This window comes from Chenopodium quinoa, unplaced genomic scaffold (assembly GCF_001683475.1).
Source record: "Chenopodium quinoa cultivar QQ74 unplaced genomic scaffold, ASM168347v1, whole genome shotgun sequence".
Taxonomy (NCBI): Eukaryota; Viridiplantae; Streptophyta; class Magnoliopsida; order Caryophyllales; family Amaranthaceae; genus Chenopodium; species Chenopodium quinoa.
This window is the reverse complement of record NW_018744501.1, coordinates 1509581-1528727: the sequence shown is the minus strand read 5'-3', so window position 1 is coordinate 1528727 and position 19147 is coordinate 1509581. Positions and strand designations below refer to the sequence as shown.

The window sequence follows — 19147 nt, the reverse complement described above, 5'->3', positions numbered from 1 at the left end:
AGTTTATGGGTAAAAACTATAATTTAAATAAAATAATAAATAATATAATTTATTTATTAGAAAAAAATTTAATAGTCTATTGGTATGAATGTGGTTTAGAACTAATAATTTTAAATTTATTTATTATTATTATTTTTTTTAACAACAGCGGAATTTGTATTAAATTTAAAAATCAGAGTTTACAAATACCAAACAAAGATTAAAATTTATAACTACCGCCTTCGACTTTAAAACAACAACATAAACATAAGTATGGCTTTTAGCATTTAAGCCCTTACAACTCTTGACACTAAAAACATTAATACATAAAAGGAGTTGGAAGGACGAGTTGCAAACGAGGACATCCAAGAAGCAAATACAAACTTCATAATACAGAGAGAGTGATTGAGAGTATTGAAATTGTTTGATCATGGCTAGCTTTACCTTACTTGGCGGGATCAACTCACCACCAAGTAAGATCTTCAAATAGGTCACTTGCACAAATGACCTTTCAATCATAAGTTGTCCTTGTTGGCAAGACAACTTTGACAACGTCGAGGCTCGAGAAACCCGTAAACAAAGTTTGGACGCCTGCTTCAGATAACAATTTTCAAGAGTAATATTACAAACAAGGGAAAAGGAAGACACCAAATACCAATCCAACAAAACACACACATCCCAACCATGGCCAAATTCTTGTTTAGCCTCCCAACACAAACAGTATCACTTAACTCTCCCATTAGAACACAACTAAGACCCATAGCAAAGGATCCTAGCTTTCATTCTCTGCCAACACTGCCCCTCGAGACAAAACCCCAAACTTAGAGTATTCAAAAACCAAATGAAGCTAAAATAAACCATAAGCAAACTTAAGAAGGCAAGCAAACTCTGATTAAAACCAAGACAAAAGAAACTTAGGTGAGAAGAACAAACCAGAGGTAGAGCGAGCACCGGTCAATACCCAAAACCCGAAACCTAAAAGCAAAGAACTCCGAAACCCTAACCCTAACTTCATCGTTTCCGTCATTACCCACTCTTGACGGCGGCGTCAAGCCTAGCCTTCCAACACAAGGACCCACGAAAATTACCAATGACCTTTTGACAGCGGCGTTAGGCCTAGTCCTTAAACCTTGTTTCGCCGGAGAAATCCTTTGAACATACTTTAACTCTTTAAGTAAGTAGAACTTCTTAGAGAAATGTACTCAGTACTTTTAACATTAAACCAATCAAGCACTAATGATCCATAAGGTAAGTTGTCATAAATCGTGAGAATGATAATGAATTTGTGAATTGTGAGTAAATTTACGAAGAAATCCTAATTCGTGAGGCCAGGCATAGTAATGACAATTCATCCCCATTAGCTCAGTTTCTTAGATGTGGTATTGAGTGGTGTGTAACTCGTGAAGAAAATTACATGTCTGAGGTTGAAGTTCCATTACCATGGTAATAATAAATACTAGTATAAGTTTTCCTTACAAATTTACATACAAAATTACTACGTGTCTACGTATCATCATTCACGACTGATGACCACTTACCAAATGGGCAAGTATTATGCAAATGGTACTTTTATATTATTTAGTAATAGTCCGTAAAACTTTTTAGCCATAATACCCCTGAAAAAGAGTTGGTATAAAAGAAAGTCCAAAAAAACCAGTCATTGGATGGATTCATGATGAAAACGCGATATTATACAACCAATTTCAGATCACAATACTAAAGGAAAATTTATAGTTAGTCCAAGGGTATGCTGGGATTTGCCAAGAGCAGCACCTTAGATGTTTACAACCAATTGAATTACACTTCACTACCTTACACATCAATCAGATTGGTGATCGATGCAGTCAAGGAAATTGCAAATTTACGTTGTTTTTCATACGTACATTCTAGCAACACTTCACTCCCTACACCAAACAATCATATTGGTGATTGACGTTGTTAGTTCTGAGACCAAGTAGTTGAATCAGTGTTGCTTCTTCTCGTCGTAGATTGGTCTGAACTGCTGCTGTACAGGAATGCAGGGGGTTGAGGCATCGAAAGGGTTCCAGCAGCTGCAGCGTAAGAGTTGAGCATGTGGACTATAGTCGCCATCGTAGGCCTCTTGTTAATATCCTCTTGCACACATAGCAAACCCAGATGTATACATTTTATGACCTCAAGGTTTGAATATGAGTTTCCCAGCATGGAATCAAGAAGTCTTAAAGGTTCTCCGTCTAACCAACAACTCCAAGCCTGATAACATGCCATTAATCAATCATTTCATGATAATAGTTAATTAATTATGAATAGAGAACAATAGTTTACAACTTACGTAGCTCAAAAGCTTAAAGCTGCCTCCAGATTGATAGATGACATCGCTGACCTTTCTGCCAATTACTATCTCCAGAACTAGCACGCCAAAGCTGTATACATCTGATTTTATAGAGAACTGTCCATGAAGTAAATACTCTACAGCCATGTAACCACTGCAATTCACGATTAAAATTAAAGAAAAGTCAGTAAAATAAAAAAAATATGCCTTAGTCAAAAACATCACCATTCTGCTATTAAATTCTGATATTCTTTTTCAGGTTTAACATACTAAGTTCCAACAACTTTGCTTGTATCAATATGAGTTTGATCAAAGGCACAGATCCTCGCCATGCCAAAATCTGCAATTTTTGGGTTCATCTCTGTATCGAGCAACACGTTAGCAGCTTTTAGATCACGATGAAGAATTCGATCAGGAGAGTCTTCATGAAGATAAAGCATTCCTCGAGCAATGCCTTTTATTATGTTGTAACGAGTTGACCAGTTCAATTGTCCCCGTTTTTGAGAATCTGTAGTTTTTTTTTTTTTTTTTTTTTCATTTAAATCACATTAGCAAAAAGTTTTGAATCTAAATACTGCAGACATAACGCAATAATGCAGTAGCTATAATATCTACTTACCAAATAGAAAGTAGTCCAGACTTTTATTAGGCACGAATTCATACAGAAGTAACTTTTCACGATCTGTTAAGCAAAATCCAACCAGCCTCACCAGATTCCTATGTTGAAGTTTTGCTAACAATAAAACCTCATTCTTAAACTCTTTATCACCTTGATTAGAGGTTCTTGATAGCCTTTTGACTGCTATTTCTTGTCCGTCTGGTAAGCTCCCCTGAGCCATAAATAATTATTAGTTTCGAATCAGTTTCTAACAAGTAAATCAGTCAAACACCAATATATACCAAAGACAATGTCAAATGTTCTGATTATATGCAAATAGTTAATTTACCTTGTAAACAACACCAAATCCATCTCGGCCAATTACATGATCATCAGAGAAGTTGTTAGTGGCAGCCTGAAGAGTGGCCACATCATATTGCAAGGAGTCGGCTTTCATGATATAGTCTCCTGGCGATGGAGCCAAACCTAAAGGAGGCGGAGCGGAAGGAGTCAATTCATTTAGTATCACATAATCTTAAGTCATAACAAATAATAATATAACGATCAGCATTATGCTTCAATGTGCCTAAAGAGTTTGGAATAGCAGTATATATAGCACCTTTATTTGGATTCTCAGTAACAATTGTTACTGGAAGCGGACCAGGAGGCTGAGTCGGAAGAGCTACACTTGTTAAAACATTTTCATCAACTACGCCGCATTACTTGAGAAGATGCAAAATTTACTTAGTTCAGGACATTACCATATTGAGTATTATTTGCGACATTTTGTTCTGTTGTGTGCTTCCTTTTACCAAGATATAAACCAAATATAACACATGCCATTGTGATCACTGCTAATGGAGCAACAATGGCAGGAACTATTACTTCAAGCTTTACTGCATAGATCACACAAAAGCAAACTTCATAAAATGGATAAATAAGAGAGAAATAATTCATTGAAATAGTCCACTTTCTCTATGCATTTCATCATAATTACCTTTTTTGGCGGGTGACTCTGAATGTGGGAGATGAGTCTGTGATGGAGGTGAAGTAGCTGTGATATGGAAACCAAAATTGTCTTGCTGTAATCCTCACCATTGCAAATATTGACAAAATCTCAAATAAAATTGATCTCCGAGATCAACTAAGAGTTCCTTATGTAATCTACAAGCTAAGAGACTGTCCTAAGAATAAAGACATTTGTAAGTGTGATGAGTACAGAAATTGCAAATACCTCCTGTCGGTGTAGGCGGTGTAATGGAGGAAATGTCACTTGGCGGAGGCTGGGTCGATGTTGGTGGTGGCACTTGGACATCTATCACATGAATATAAAAGATAGAGGGAAATAAACAGGATTAATCTATGATGCTCCATATTATTATAGAACTAAATGTTAGTAAGAAAGTTCATGAATTATATACACACGTCAGATTGCACATAGCAAGGTATGGTCTAGCAGGGTACTTTGAGCTTTAGAGATCAAATCAAATTAGCAACGCCATAGGAGCCGATACTTCCCTCACTCCATAGAAGCCATAAGGAATTAGATCCAATATGGTCATTCACCATGTCCAAAAAACTTAAACAACATCTTGAAAAATCTAATGTCAATTATTCTAGATACAGATTATTTTTTATGTGATCCATTAGAGTATTAGCTAGGGAAAAGATGTTAAAGAAGCCACATAATTGACATATTTATAGAATTGAAACAACTGTTAAGCCATTAAGGTAATGAAGATACGAAAAATCAAAATATATTGAGATTTTAAATATATATGTACAAAGTTTATATACAAAAATTAGCTAATTTTTTTTTTTTTTTTTTTTTTTTTAAGTTCTTTGAAAGATAAAACTATTTGTCCTCTGTATGACCGTATCTATACAACGCACACCCAAGGAATTACGGATACCATTTAACATATAAGAACTTATGTAAAGGAGGGTATTATTACCTTGGCAAAAGGCATTGAGGGAAGCCACAGATTTAGCAATGCCACAGGCACCTAAAACAAGGGTAACATTAGGTGCAAAGGAGGGATTTTCAGTTATAAGAGTGTTTACATTTGCAAAAACATTGCTTCTCATTTACTGCACTTTGTTGGAGGAGATCACAGCAAATAAATTCAGTGATATTAAACGAAGGGCTGGATTCATCAAATTGCGGCTCTGTGCTATTCAAATTATTTGAGACGCATCGATCATATTTCTCCCAGCAAATCCCTGATTGTGATTGGACTATTGGAAGTGATAACCAAGTTATTCCAAGCATGATCACCAACACGCAAAGTTTGGCCATTATAAACCTCCTTTGATGATCCAAAACCAAGTATATTTCATGTTGATTGAGATTATAATGTAAATTGATGAATCTAACAGATAAAGGGTGGATATTATTGTAGGTTTGACTTGACCCCAGGATTATATGAAATAATTTGGTACTTAACAATTATATTTTGAAGAGTTCTCTAGTTTGAGTATTATATGAAATAATTTGGTACTTAAAAATTATAGTTTGAAGAGTTCTCTAGTTTGAGTATAATTAGTTATTAGATTGTGCCTATCAATTGCTAAGTCATGTTTCCAGGTTGTCAACATGCCATACCTGAATGAATTTTGTTGGCACATAGAGCCTGATGCCTGCCTCCGCTACGATCTTTCAAACACGTAAATTGAAGTCATGACTTGTAGTAATTCTTCAATTATGCTCAAATTAATGGTGGATCGGAGCTATACTCGTGAGTTGCTTCATTCTTTCTGTGGATAGACTTGATTGTACATTGGAAGAACTTCAGATATCATCCTCAGGTACAGCTTCCTGAATATTTTAGGAAGGATAATCACATCCTGCAGCAAAACCCAGCCACTGCACGCAACATTTGAGAATAACTTATGTCATCCAGACTGAAAGGCTAGATGCCATTGGTGTGGCAGAACTTCTAAGAGCTGACAATTATGGAACGAAGGGAGTAGCTACTAATGATTATACATCCTTAGGTAAATACACAATAAGGCAATCTTCCATCAAATTCCTATAATCAAAGTTTAAGTATCTTACAAAATGATGAAGCGGAGGATTGTGGTACTAACAAACTGGTGTTGCAACTAGCAGTACTGCATCTTTCATGCGAAACAATAGTTGATCAAACTTTCAAAGTTCATAACATTGTTTTCATCAAGAATATAACTTAGTCACATTTAGAATTATTTTTGTATAAAAATTTTGACAAGACATGCATTTATAGATGTTGCAAAATTGCTCCGTTCTGATTTTGTATGGTCTCTTCATCAATATTTATTTCTGTAGATGACTTAACCTTTACACCTTTACACAAAGTGATAAATACTTTGCATGGAGTTGTCATATGAGAAAACAATTTTACCGTTGGTGATCTTGGCATGCAATAACAAAGTAGACTTGTCTCTTCACTCTAACGTGGGCCCCATCAAAAAAAAAAAAAAAGGTACACAGCAAGCTCTACATGTCATCATGTGAAGCAAATTGTGCAAGACACAAACCAGTTTGTTTTAACAAACCTGTTCAACATTTTCTTCTTCTAGCAATAAGAGATTTATCCCGGGATTGGTGACTTTTTTCTTTCGCTATCTCCCATTCAATATCATCTCGCTCACTTTCCCTGTAAGAATCTCTTCCCCTCTCACAATCCCAGGACTTCTGTCTATCCCTGTTCCTGTCTCTTTCTCTATCCCTGTCCCTAACCCTGTCTTTCTTTCTATCCCTATCCCTATCTCCGTCCCTTTCTGTCTCCCTGTTTCGTTCTCCACTAGTTTCTGTTCTGAGTTCAGGCTTCGACTTGACCATGATGTCCTCTCTTCCTTCACCGTCATTTGCCGTGTCCTTGGACTCGTCATCGCTTCTCTTAGAATCTTTCATCTTGTCAACTTGTCAAGTGCCTGTTTTACAAGTGCGTCCCTGGATCCCCCAGTATCAACACTAGCTGCAGCACCTGAAGCCGTCTTTGTCACACCAGTATCAGCACTAGCCACTGGTGTATTCAGGGAACCTTCCTGGAATAATGCGGAAACTATCAGAAAAGGCATGGCAACTTAACTAGGCAAAACTATAATATAGTAATTAAAGTTAACAAACAAGAATATGATAGAGGCAATCAAATAAACATTGCTGGACCTCGTAGTAGGGCCAGTATGGTAAAATGACAGACAGGTGATGCTTACTTTGGGCACTGCAGTATTCTGTGAATCCCAAGACTTGTTGGATGATGTGAAGGAAACTGACTCCTTACGAACAGGTATATACTTGGCCTTTGGACGGCTATACAAATGAGCTAAAACTCTACAGACTTCATCTATACCAGATTTATCTGCATCGAAGACCTTCCACCATGGTGGATTCTCAGGAAGGGGGACTCCAAACCTTCTCGCAGCAGCATACACAACTCCACAAGCGACCACCTCACTTTTAAATCGAACACACAGTGTAGTCCGTAAACTGAGATAAGACATAAATGCAGAAATAAACTATGATATATATAGCGAAGAAGAACTCAGCTATCACAAAGAGTACCTAGTCAAACATATACAGTATACTTTTTAGTACACACATTATTAATTCAAAATAGTCCCAAATATATATATATAAAATAGAAATATCATAATAGGCTGCAGCCTGCGGAAGACAGATAGGCAGACAAGGAAATAGTCTGGTCAATCTGGTGAACATAGTCTAACTACAATAACTAGTGGCAGTAGGAGACTAGACGGAAATAGAACTAACGGCATTTTATGGCTGAAAGCCAGTAAGTACAAATAGCAATCACAATGGTGATTTTGTATTTGTTAATAAACGATGGCTTTAGCATGTGGTAGTAATCAATTTATTCATTTCCATTGGTTAATATTTGATGAGTTAAAATTTAACCATGACAGCCTAATAAAGCTCCATTCATGCTCAAGAATTTAGCAATCACCAGTCCTCAGCAGCTCAATACCTCATGACTCAACTACATATCATTCTTTGAAAATGTGTAAAGCATAATTGCAGAAGATGCTTAGCTGTGCCAACCTTTTACTTCTGATGACTGTTACAAAGAAACTACATATCTATGAGACTATGAATCTATGAGGCTTCTAGAAAAGATCTTTGGCAAACCCACAAGTAAATAAGGATATATAATAACCATACAATTTCACACAATCATGATAATTAAAAGTTAAACACGTGCATACGGACCAGGTAACTACAAACATAAACCCCAACAAAAACTCTATGGCACTTGATACAGAATAGGAATTCACCTAATTGAATGGCATATCATTACAATGCCAAACCAGCAAAGGCCAAAGGGGCATAGCACTATCCAAAATTGAATGAAGAAACAATAATTGCAAGAGATTAGGAGCTGCCTGAGACTCCTAACCTAAAATTTCTTCTGACTTTAAAAAAATAAACTATGAATCAATGTAAGCCTATGATATGAATGCATGAAACTTCAAGAAGATTATGATTTTAGGATAGAATTCAGGTATTCAAGGCAAAATAAAATACACACAAATTCACACACTCTAGTCAAAACATAAAGATCCAATAAGTGGCATCACAAGTCAACAAAAAACTATTATATTTACAGAGAACAAAAAGATACTTCGTATATGATATTAATTGATGTGAGATACCTATCATTTGCTAGATTCCAAGCATCTTGCCTTAACTCTGAAAGTTCTTTAAGTTCAAAGACAGCTAGGTAGTTTGATATGAATTTGTGCGGGTGCTCCACATGACAAATGAAACCCATTTCTTTCAGGAGGTGTCTTTCTGTTCTTATCAAATCCATCTTCAGCTCCGAATATTTCTGTTACAAAAGGGGGATGAAAAATAATGGTGAGTACAAAGTTTCGAACATAAAAAGACAAGATACTAATTTTCATACACGGGATAGATACACAAGTTAACTATATAGAAAAACATACAGCAATATTCTTAGTAACTAATATTTCAAATTGATAAGCAAAAAAAAAATGAGAGAAATACACAACTTGATACATACTTTAGACTAAAGATCCAAATGTTGGACAGGTGAATTTTCCCTTCGACATTCCATTCTATGGAAGACAATGAGGACTTGTCTGGCTTTCCTTGGACTCTCCTCAAGTTTTGATGCCAGCCAAACACAACTGGCAGCTACTCTCTGAAAATCAGTAAAATTAAGACGCAGCAACAGAATTAGTCCAGAAACCAGTAAGGAAATCACAGAATTCCAAGTCCAAACAAAATAAACAACAGAAGCAGAATATTAACCTTAACATTGAAGCGGGCAAACGACTTTTTGCAGTAAAATCGATGGAACAGAACCTGGGCAGTTGCCATAACGGCTTGAGGTCTAAGATTTCACAATTAAGGACAACAAACTCCATAATTTATTATGTAATGGCACAAACACTCTATAATCTATATCACCTCAAGCTATAGTGGACAAAAATCACAGAATATATACAAAACAACAACAACAACAAAGCCTTAGTCCCAAAATGATTTGGGGTCGGCTAACATGAATCGTCATAAGGAATCGTACCCATGTCCAACGCTAGGACACTTACTTACCCATGTCCGACAAGAGTACCCAAGTATGAGTAACATTAAATACATGGAGAAATAAAGTACCACAAGATAGAATGAATGTGAAGGATACAATCTAAGAAGGATGCCGCTCTCTTGGATCAAATCACAGCCATAAACGCGGAGAGTAATTTCGGTTTCCTCATCAATGGCATCTTTCCTTGAAGGCGAATTAGTTAGGTGCTCTTCCGTCAAGTAAAATGTGTCGATTGCCGTGTAAATCATCTTCCACCAATGCCCAACAAAGCTGTAACAATGGTAAATGTTGATTATATTCGACTCGCCACTTTATTACGAAATCTCATAGTAGTAAAAATAATCTAACAAGTACATTCAACACATACTAACAAAAGGGGTTACAAATAGAATTCTGCGAGAATGATTGAAGTATTGATGCCTTACTAATCATAGAAGAATAATTTTATAGTTGAATCCTAACATTAAAGGATTGTGCAATCAAAATTGATTCATAATTTTAGGGATATGTGATTCAATTATCAAATTTCTAGCAACACAATTGCTGGTTATAATCTTAGTATTTAGTTCAGATTTTCGACAATTAAATTAGATTAAACACTAGATTGTGAAATTGATATGAAAATTAATAAAAGAAACCAACAATGAACTTACCTCGAACAGATAAATTGTAATGGAGAACGTCAAGTGCGATGTTGAGTGCGCTTCAATGGAGAACTCTGAGAGAGAGAGTGGACCAAAAGGCGGGTCGGGCATTATCTAAACTCATACATCTCCATTTCCATCCTCCAATTAAACCTGAATTCGACTCGTTTTTCTTTTACAATCAATCATAAATATATAACGGATGCTTTCAAAATCTTTTTGAGATAAAATATGAGAATTGAGTCATTGACAACCCTTTATCCAAGGGGTTTAAAACCATATTTCTATTTCTATGATTCTTCACTAAATTTTTTTGTTTTCTCTCCATAATTGAGTACAATGGACATAAAAAGTCAATAAATCACATACTAGTTTATCTAACAAGAAACATAATGAATGTAATTTTTTTTCAAAAGTAAAAGGTTGGGCGCAAAAATGATAAGTCTTGACTCAACCCATCCAATTCAACATTTTAATATGACCCGCCCTTTCCTTTGTCTTTTAAAAATTGACCCACACCACCCCTCACTCAACCCATTGAACCTGTTTATTGACAATATTCATGAAATTAGTTTGTACTATTTATTATTATGTACTGTTTTTCAATCTATTGTAAATTTGCAATACTTGTCTTATTCATCGTTTTTCATTTGATCGAATCTCTTTGGACTTATACTTTAATCGGGTGGTGTAGATCTCGAGCACGCATAATGTTATGCGACGTAGATTTTGTTATTTTCTAACAAAAAATAAATACAAGTACGTAAAAGCTTTGACTTGTTACTATTAATACAGTACACTTGGCATGAAATCTATAAGGTTAACAAGCTATGGAAAGCAAGGACTTATTATTGCAACAGGGAGGTAAGCGCAAGAGAGAGATGATATATTCAACGGGTGACACTGAGTGTGGGGTGGGTCAAGTTGAACACTGATGGTGCTTCAAAAGGAAATCCTGGAGCTGCGGGAGTAGGTGGCATAATTAGAATTGTTTGAATGCTTTGCTCTTAAGTGTGACATTTGTTCCTGTACGAAAACGGAGCTAATGGCTGTGATGAAAGGTTGCTTGGGATGGAGGGCATAGAAAAATCCAACACTCAATCGACTGGAAGTTGTTGCTAGAATTTTGGTAGATGACATCCCTGCCAACTCCCCCTATATACATATCATACGCAAGTGCAAAGTCTTGATTTGTAGTAGAGATTGGGAAGTTATTTCACATTGTTTTCGAGAAGCTAATCATGCGGCCGATTGGCTTGCGAACTATGGTGTGAGTGCAACACAAAACTTCATCCTCTTTGAAGCGATCTCGAGGGATCTTCATGCCGATTTTATTGGAGGATTTGGGGGTGTTGCTTTGCTTCGTATGGTGCCTCAAAATAAATTTGCTTAGCTGTGCCCTTATGGAATCTTGTTAGCTCGCATTTTGGCTTGTGTTTTGTTGTCTTGTTTTCGTGTGTTTTAGTGTGTGTGTTGGTTTTCTTTGGGGGCCTTCTTTAGAGGCCTAGCCCCTCTCCTTCACCCACAAAAAAAGAAATATATATATATATATAATTGGTGCACATCTAAAATTATCAAACACTATCACACATAATACTTCCTACTCCGTATTTCCAAATCCCAATCACCGACCATCTTTTTCCCATAAGGTAAAAACTTCGACCAAAATTATAAAGTAACTTCATCCCTCCAATTTCATCAACCAACAATAGAACGAACAATATAAAAGAAACTTCATCACTCTAATTTCATCAACCAACAATAAAAGGAACTATATAAAAAAACAGGCAAATTGGCAACCCGCATTCGATTTTCCTACAATAAGACTTCTCAGTTCTCTTCACTTTGCATATGATCAAACAAGAATAATCTGAAGCAATTTGAAGGAAAAAGTTATACTAGTTGATACCATTACCCCATAATCCAAGTTTCGTTGATGAAAAGTCAATGGATCATCAGTAGACATTCAAATGATAGAAAAAGAAAATAACAGAGGATTCGGATCTGCACAAAAACTTCATGAAACGAATTAAGTAAAAAATTCCAGAGATTATCAAAATTGATTGAGGATGACGCTTGGAAAGAGCCTTAGAAATAGTACCATTGGAGTCATCCATGGAAACAGGTAGTTGGGCGATAAGAAGCGTACATACTAATGTATGGAACAAGTAAACAATATGCAGAAGCTGCTTTAGCTTTGATTTTATCCTCGTATTACTTCATGTCCAATGTTGCAGACGGCAAAGTTTGAAATCTCAGTCTATCAACTGTTAAGTCTGATAAGCCCTAAAATTTCACAGAGAACAAAACACGAATAATATTACACACTGAGGATTCTAACCCAAAACATAGCTTACTTTTACATCAGATACTTGAACAAGCTATCTACACTCAATAGAAAGCAACATGTTGTGCTCAGCAAAGCCAACAAGAAACTAGCACAGAAGATATGATACAACAATAAAATTAGTAAGAGATTCTGATCATTAAAAGATTGTTTGAAGCTCACCGTACATAGCTTACAACTAATCAACTATTGAGAAAAATGAATGGAAGATAAGCATATCAACGGGCTAGAAAATTAGCAGTTGTTCCACGCTTACAGAGTGTTCAAAGAAGTCTACCACCATTCGACGACTCGAATTCAAGAATATGACAGAATTTTTCAAAGGAATTTGTCAATAAAGAAACTGAATTTGCAAGATAAGGTGGATTTTGACCACTGTATTTTTCAGAAAATTTTGCTAGAACTGGATCATTTCATGAGAAAATAGCAGCAACTATCAATATGTGATGTAATCCAAGCATCACGTTTATTTATAAGCTAAACCACAAACTTATTCCCAGGCAGCAAACAGCACGAAATATAAGATATATAATATAGCTATCAGTACCTTTCTAGTAAGCTTCAGCTTTTTCACACATCTTCAATTCATCTTTGAAAGGAATGGAAGGTTAGGAACCAAGGCTTCAACAGGCACGACTGCCCGATATCTTTTAAATCAGTTTTGCATAGCTGTTTACACTTGAAACTTATAATTTGGTGTACAAGAGGCATACCCATCGAAAATTCAAGTACAGCATAGTAGTACAACCTGAAATGTGCTTGTCAAAGGAAAAGGCGCAAGGTAATGGTATCAACTCTTCATGGCCACAGATAGACAAAGGCAACAAATGTAATTACAAAACTAGAGCAACCTCCCCATGTGCCCTCCCTCCTAAGTGAACCCCGTTAATCATCATACTAATCATTGCTATTCTAGATTGTCCCAAAAGGAAGTCACTCTACCCAAACATAACAAAAAATCAACCAGTGCCTTTTCTACACCTCCTTTACTTAGACTCATTATCAATTTTCAAGCTATGCTATCTAACTCTGCTAGTATTGAACCATCCGGTGGAACCCATTAAGTTTTAAAATCAAACCTAAAGAAAACTTACTTTTGAGGATGAGAAGTCCATAAAGGCAACAAATTTAATCAAGTCATCTCAAGCCTTCAGGAGCCCCCAGAATGCATGCACTGGTAACCGACAGAAATTGCAGCTATACAAAGGCACGACTGGTAGAATATAGCCTATACAAATAATTTTAGCGACAATCTCATAGGCAACAAAATAACCCTAATTTCCCTTGGCCAGTAACTCAGGAAGCCCTCTAAATTCTTTTTAAATTTCGCTTCCTTGAAATGTCGTTTCCTTGCAGGAACTGAATCATAGCTACCATCATGGTGCCAAAGACAGTTCACCTTATTCAGTTAGTGGGTGAAGAACGATATGCTGAGCAACAATATGAAAAGTAAATTATCTGGAAAGAATTAAAGCCAATTTTTAACTCAAAACTATGAGAAGCAAATGCACAAAATTCACATTGATTGCAATGCTTATTCAAAAGTATTTTAATACATGGTACATGTATGAATTAGGATTCTCCATGGTAATCAAGCTCAAAGCAGTAAACAATGTGTGAAGACTAATTTCTTTTGATCAAACAAAATCTATAAAGATTGAAACAACAGCTAGATTAAAACAACAGGCCATAACTGTATAAAAATCATAAATCTGATCCAGCTAAAGCATGAAGGTGATGATCCGAGTTATTACCATCACATACCTGGTAAAAATTGTATGCTTCCCTCTCCTCGGTGTTTCCAGAGGAATCTACTGTAGTAGGGAAGTTCTTGCATCGTCAAATGAAAAAGATATGGACAAATTAGAATCTTCCGGTGATTCATCTAGCTTTAACTGCATATATTGATTATGATTCCCTTGATAATCATTTTCCTTCATCAAATGAGACCAATTTATACACATATATTTTTGTTTACCTGAGCTATCATGCACAGATTAAATAACTTTTTCTTTCTCGTTATTAGCAAGTCTTATCGATTTCATCAATTGGCTAGCCCAGAGTGAAGCTTACAACAGGCAATATGCCTTAAGAATTGATCAACCCTCCAATACCTTATCAGAGATATGTGGTCAATATCTGCAGAATCATTTTTTTAGCCTTGGAACCTCAGTAAGACGTGACATACCTGGTGTTTTCACCATATTCTTTCTACTGCAAAAGAATTCAGCTTCCAAGAAAAGAATTCAGCTTCCTAGAATCATTACTAAAGTGATAAACAGAATTGTTGATACAAACTACGGAGTAATTTTTATATTGTTACAGAGAAGAAATATTAGTCATTCTGATTTTTATGTTTCAATTCAGTCTCCGACTTCATACCAATAATTATATTAGCTCCACACTAAAACAACTGAACTCAAGCAAAGTAGAATATATAAACTCGAGATTGGTTCTTCAAACATGTTTCAATTCGACCCCCTGATTCATTGAAACAATACAGCACCATAATCTTAATCAACAGCATTCACAGCAACAATATAGAATAATACAAAAAATTAAAAGAAAATCGAAACAAATTCACACACAAATTCTTGCAGAAAATCCAAACAAAAATTTCATTTCAACTCTCAAGATCTTCCATTGAGTGTACATTTCTCCAACTACTTCAGATTAACAGTAAACGCAAACCAAATTCGATAAACAAAGTAAAAAATACACGAAAAATCGCAACGAAAACTCAACCAAATAACAATTAAAATACTAACAATAATAATAATAAAATAATAATAATAATAATCTACTTTCTAAGAAGATCATCAGAAACGACCTTAAGCTGCTTGCGTTGCTTAGATTTAGCAATCTTCTTGAGAGTTTTAGGGTTAGTAATTTTCTGAAATTTAGTACCAGATTTCAAAATATTCTCTTCTTTCTTCTTCTCTCTCTCCTCTTTCTGCTTCCTCTTCGCAATCTTATGCTGCCGAATCTCTTCCTTCAACTCATCCTTCCTCTCTTTGTACGCCTTCTTCAACTCTTTGTCTCTCTTCTTCTGCTCCAACGACACCGGCTTCCGACTAACCGCCATTGCCGACGACCGATGCTTCCTCGGCTGCTTCCAGTTCCGGCCGGAAACTCTGCCGGCGATAACTCCATCGTACGTCGGCCGACCAAATACTGGCTTGTTTGGATCGTCAGTGGATGAAATTGCGGCTCGTTTTGCTGGTGGATTCACGATTTGATTGTCGTTGTCGACCTCCATTGATGCATCAAATTGAGCTGTTTCGGAGGCGAGAGATTGAGATTCGCGCTTTCGTTTGGCGGTTTTGCCGCCGAAACCTTCGTCCAAGCATCGGAAATCGATTGTGCACGCCATTGATGAGTTTGGGGATTGATTGATGAAGAGAGGTTTGGAGAGAATTGGTGCCGCCTAAACCACTATTTAGGGTTTTAGAAGGTTGGACAGTGATTATGGCTGAGGTATTTATATGGATCTACCTCTTTTCGTAACCAAAGAATCAAGTGCCCAATGCCCGACCATTTTACTGTCTTAAAGACCGGTCTTGCCTAGCAAACCGGCAAAATCTAGCACAACACGACAACGTAACATAATTTGGGGTTAAGAGCAGCGTTAATGGTGAACATTTTAATAGTTCACAATGAGTGAACAAATAAGGTGGTGGCTTAATGGCAAACTCTATAATTGTTCATGATGAGTGGTCATGCGTTCGATTGCAGGAGCGAGCAGCTGGACGAAATAATTCGCTGTGGGCCCCACCAAAATTTTCCACTGATATTCATACAAAACGACGTCGTTTTGCTGTTTCATGTTGCAAAACGACGTCGTTTTGCTTATTAACGGGCAGAAAAAAAAAATAGAAAGTAGCGGTTGGGAGCGCGCCACTTGGCCCAGCCGCTGCTTGACACGTGTTCATTGTTTTAAATAAATCCGTTGTAATAATACAACGGATATATTTTATAAAATACAAATCAAAAAAAAAAAAAAAATTACCAACGGCTCTATTTTTTTCCCCTCTATAAATAGACACCCATATTGATATACTTTCTTCAACTTTGAAAATCCATTTCTTTCTACTATATTTTTCTCTTCAAAAATCCTCTCTATAATTACCAATATTATTATTATTTATACCAATATTAATATTATTATTGTTAATATTATTTTTAATTATTATCATTAATATTATTATTATCGTTACTATTTTTTTTATTATCGTTATTATTTTTAATATTATTATTATTATTATCGTTATTATTATTATTAATATTAAATTTTTATTTTTTCCAAATATAAATTATAATTATGGATGCTAATACCAACCCCAAAACAAATAGAAAGCAGAAAAAAAAAATTGGGTCAAAATATGATCCCGAATCAAGCCAATTTTCCTCCAATTCACCCAAATTTTTCACAAACACCCACAAATATTCCCCATAATTTTTCTGGAGTGTATCCTCAAATACCCCAGTCAAGTTGCCCATATAATCCACCAAATTTCCCTCAAAATTTTATTTTTTCTCAAAGCAGTTCAAATTTCCCACATCCATCCATGATACCAATGGGTTACGGTGAATATGGTGCTGCATCTGGATATTTTCCGTCACAAAAACCGAATCCCAATATTTGGGTATCGAGCAATGTCTTATCTGAAGAAGATGAGGCAAATGAAGAATGAGAGGATGATGGTGAGGGAAATGAAACTCCTTCCCCCCATCAAAACTTCACTCAAATGTTACAACAACCACTCCAATCAACTCCGGAATTTCGTGTTGGTTGTTCAAACAATAGAAGTTGGTCGCGATCAGAAACTACGGCTCTTATATCCGCCTACATGAACACCAGCACCAACATAATTATCGGCACAAATCAAAAGAAGGTCAATTTTGGAACAGAGTCTTGGACGCATACGATGCTGCCAGGGAATCGAATCCAGTTGAAATATCCCTACGAACTATTAGTAGTTTGAAGGGAAGGTGGATGCGAATCTCTGAAGCCGTGTTAAAGTGGTGTGGAAGCTATGATAAGGCCCGAAAGCGAAAGGGAAGTGGCTATAACGAAGATGATGTTATCCAAGAGGCCCACAAAATCCATGAGAACTCATTCGGACGATTCACCTTCTACGAGGAATGGATCCAAATTAGGAAGTTTGACAAATTCCGGTCTTTGTTGGACCAACAAACATTCAAGCCTTCGGTGGGACGTCCACATTCAACTCCACTGACGGATGAGTCTGTAGGGAGCGGAAGTAGTGGGAAGAGGACACGGGATGAGGGTGACAATTCCTCACCTACCACACCGACCAGCGTGGGTGCCGGTGATGAGAGAGTAGCTCGTGCTGAAGGAATTAAAAAGGCTAAGTCGAGGTTGAAGGGTAAAGCTCCATCAAGTGAAGCATTTAAGGAATTAGAAACATTCAACACCCGATTGCAGCTATTTGGGGATTCGATGAATGTGTCAAACGAAGCAGAAATGAAGAGGCTTGAAATACAGGAGCGCAAGGAGGCAAGGAAACAACAGAAAATTGAGCTAGAACAACATAGGATCCACTGGGAGCAACTAGCTCGTCTAGAACAGAAAGTAAACCGAGAACAGTGGGAAGACGAAATGATAGTAATACTTCAGAACAAAATTAAAAGTTTCACTAATGATGCTTAGGCATTGTAATCTTCATTTTCAGTAGTGATAAGTTTTCAATTCCAGTTCAACCTCTTGTACGCATTTCCAATTATTTGTACTTTATCAATTAATCAGTAAAATGGATCTTTTCCACTATCCCATTTTCATAGCACATGTGATCTTTGTCTCTTTATTCAATTATATCAATTTGTCTCTTTATATATAATTGTGTCAGTATCTTAATTTCCCCTTTGTTAGCCCATGTGAAACCCTTCTTCTCCATTCAATTTCTGTGTGGTTCTAATCCAGTATTTGTCATAGCCCATGTGATCTTTGTCTCTTTATATTCAGTTATTTCTGAAGAAGAATTACAAATTAGTTCACTATAAATAAACATCATTCTTTCATTTATTTTACACACAAACACATAAATCGTTTGCAGTTATTATTAGAAAACCTCACTCTATCTTACATTTCTTACGTAGAAAATGAATTCAAACAGTTTCAACTTAAGCTCAACCGATTCCTCTTCATCTTCATCTAACTCGGATGATGAGGGAAGGGAGCTTAGAGTTCAACAACGTAATGAAGTGTGTCTTATGATACAACATGTAATGCATGAGTACATTCCACCAATTATTCAAGCTGCCACTCAGCAACGCCGACGCAAATCTACTGAGCCCCGAAAGGATAGGGGACGCGAAGAAGGTCATGCACGGTTATACAATGACTATTTCGCGGAAGTCCCAGTTTATCCAAGTTCCTTGTTCCGACGCCGGTTTCGAATGCGTAAACATGTGTTTGAGCGCCTTCTCAACGCAGTGACCCAACATGACCCTTGGTTTCAACAAAGGCGAGATGCGGCAGGTCGTCTTGGGTTGTCTCCACTTCAAAAGTGCACTGCGGCCGTTAGACAACTAGCTTACGGGTGTGCTTCAGACGCTTGTGATGAGTATGTCCGTATAAGTGAGGCTACTTCACGATTGGCACTCCAAAAGTTTACAGAAGGTGTCATCAACCAGTTCGGTGATTAGTACCTACGCCGTCCAAACATCGCAGAT

General features: G+C 36.5%; 3 protein-coding genes and 1 pseudogene across 3 annotated transcripts; 1 reads left to right on the top strand and 3 right to left on the bottom strand.

Annotated features, from left to right (window-relative positions):
• Positions 1-1622: 1622 nt before the first annotated feature.
• Positions 1623-5560, bottom strand: LOC110697834 (cysteine-rich receptor-like protein kinase 5). Its single transcript, XM_021875234.1, has 11 exons — positions 5494-5560; positions 4844-4894; positions 4123-4203; positions 3886-3942; positions 3650-3784; positions 3508-3570; positions 3238-3374; positions 2910-3120; positions 2561-2798; positions 2291-2444; positions 1623-2211 (listed from the first exon to the last, which is right to left on the bottom strand). Exons 5-11 carry the CDS (start codon positions 3729-3731, stop codon positions 1918-1920), a joined length of 1179 nt encoding a protein of 392 aa, XP_021730926.1. The 5' UTR covers positions 3732-3784; positions 3886-3942; positions 4123-4203; positions 4844-4894; positions 5494-5560; the 3' UTR covers positions 1623-1917.
• A 203-nt stretch (positions 5561-5763) lies between these two features.
• Positions 5764-10486, bottom strand: LOC110697833 (annotated as a pseudogene).
• Positions 10487-15045: 4559 nt separating this feature from the next.
• LOC110697832 (rRNA-processing protein CGR1-like) lies at positions 15046-15972 on the bottom strand. Its single transcript, XM_021875233.1, has one exon. It carries the CDS (start codon positions 15822-15824, stop codon positions 15252-15254), a length of 573 nt encoding a protein of 190 aa, XP_021730925.1. The 5' UTR covers positions 15825-15972; the 3' UTR covers positions 15046-15251.
• A 1056-nt stretch (positions 15973-17028) lies between these two features.
• On the top strand, positions 17029-18125 carry LOC110697921 (glutathione S-transferase T3-like). The gene is made up of 2 exons (XM_021875324.1): positions 17029-17130; positions 17259-18125. Exons 1-2 carry the CDS (start codon positions 17029-17031, stop codon positions 18123-18125), a joined length of 969 nt encoding a protein of 322 aa, XP_021731016.1.
• The last annotated feature ends 1022 nt before the right edge of the window (positions 18126-19147 follow it).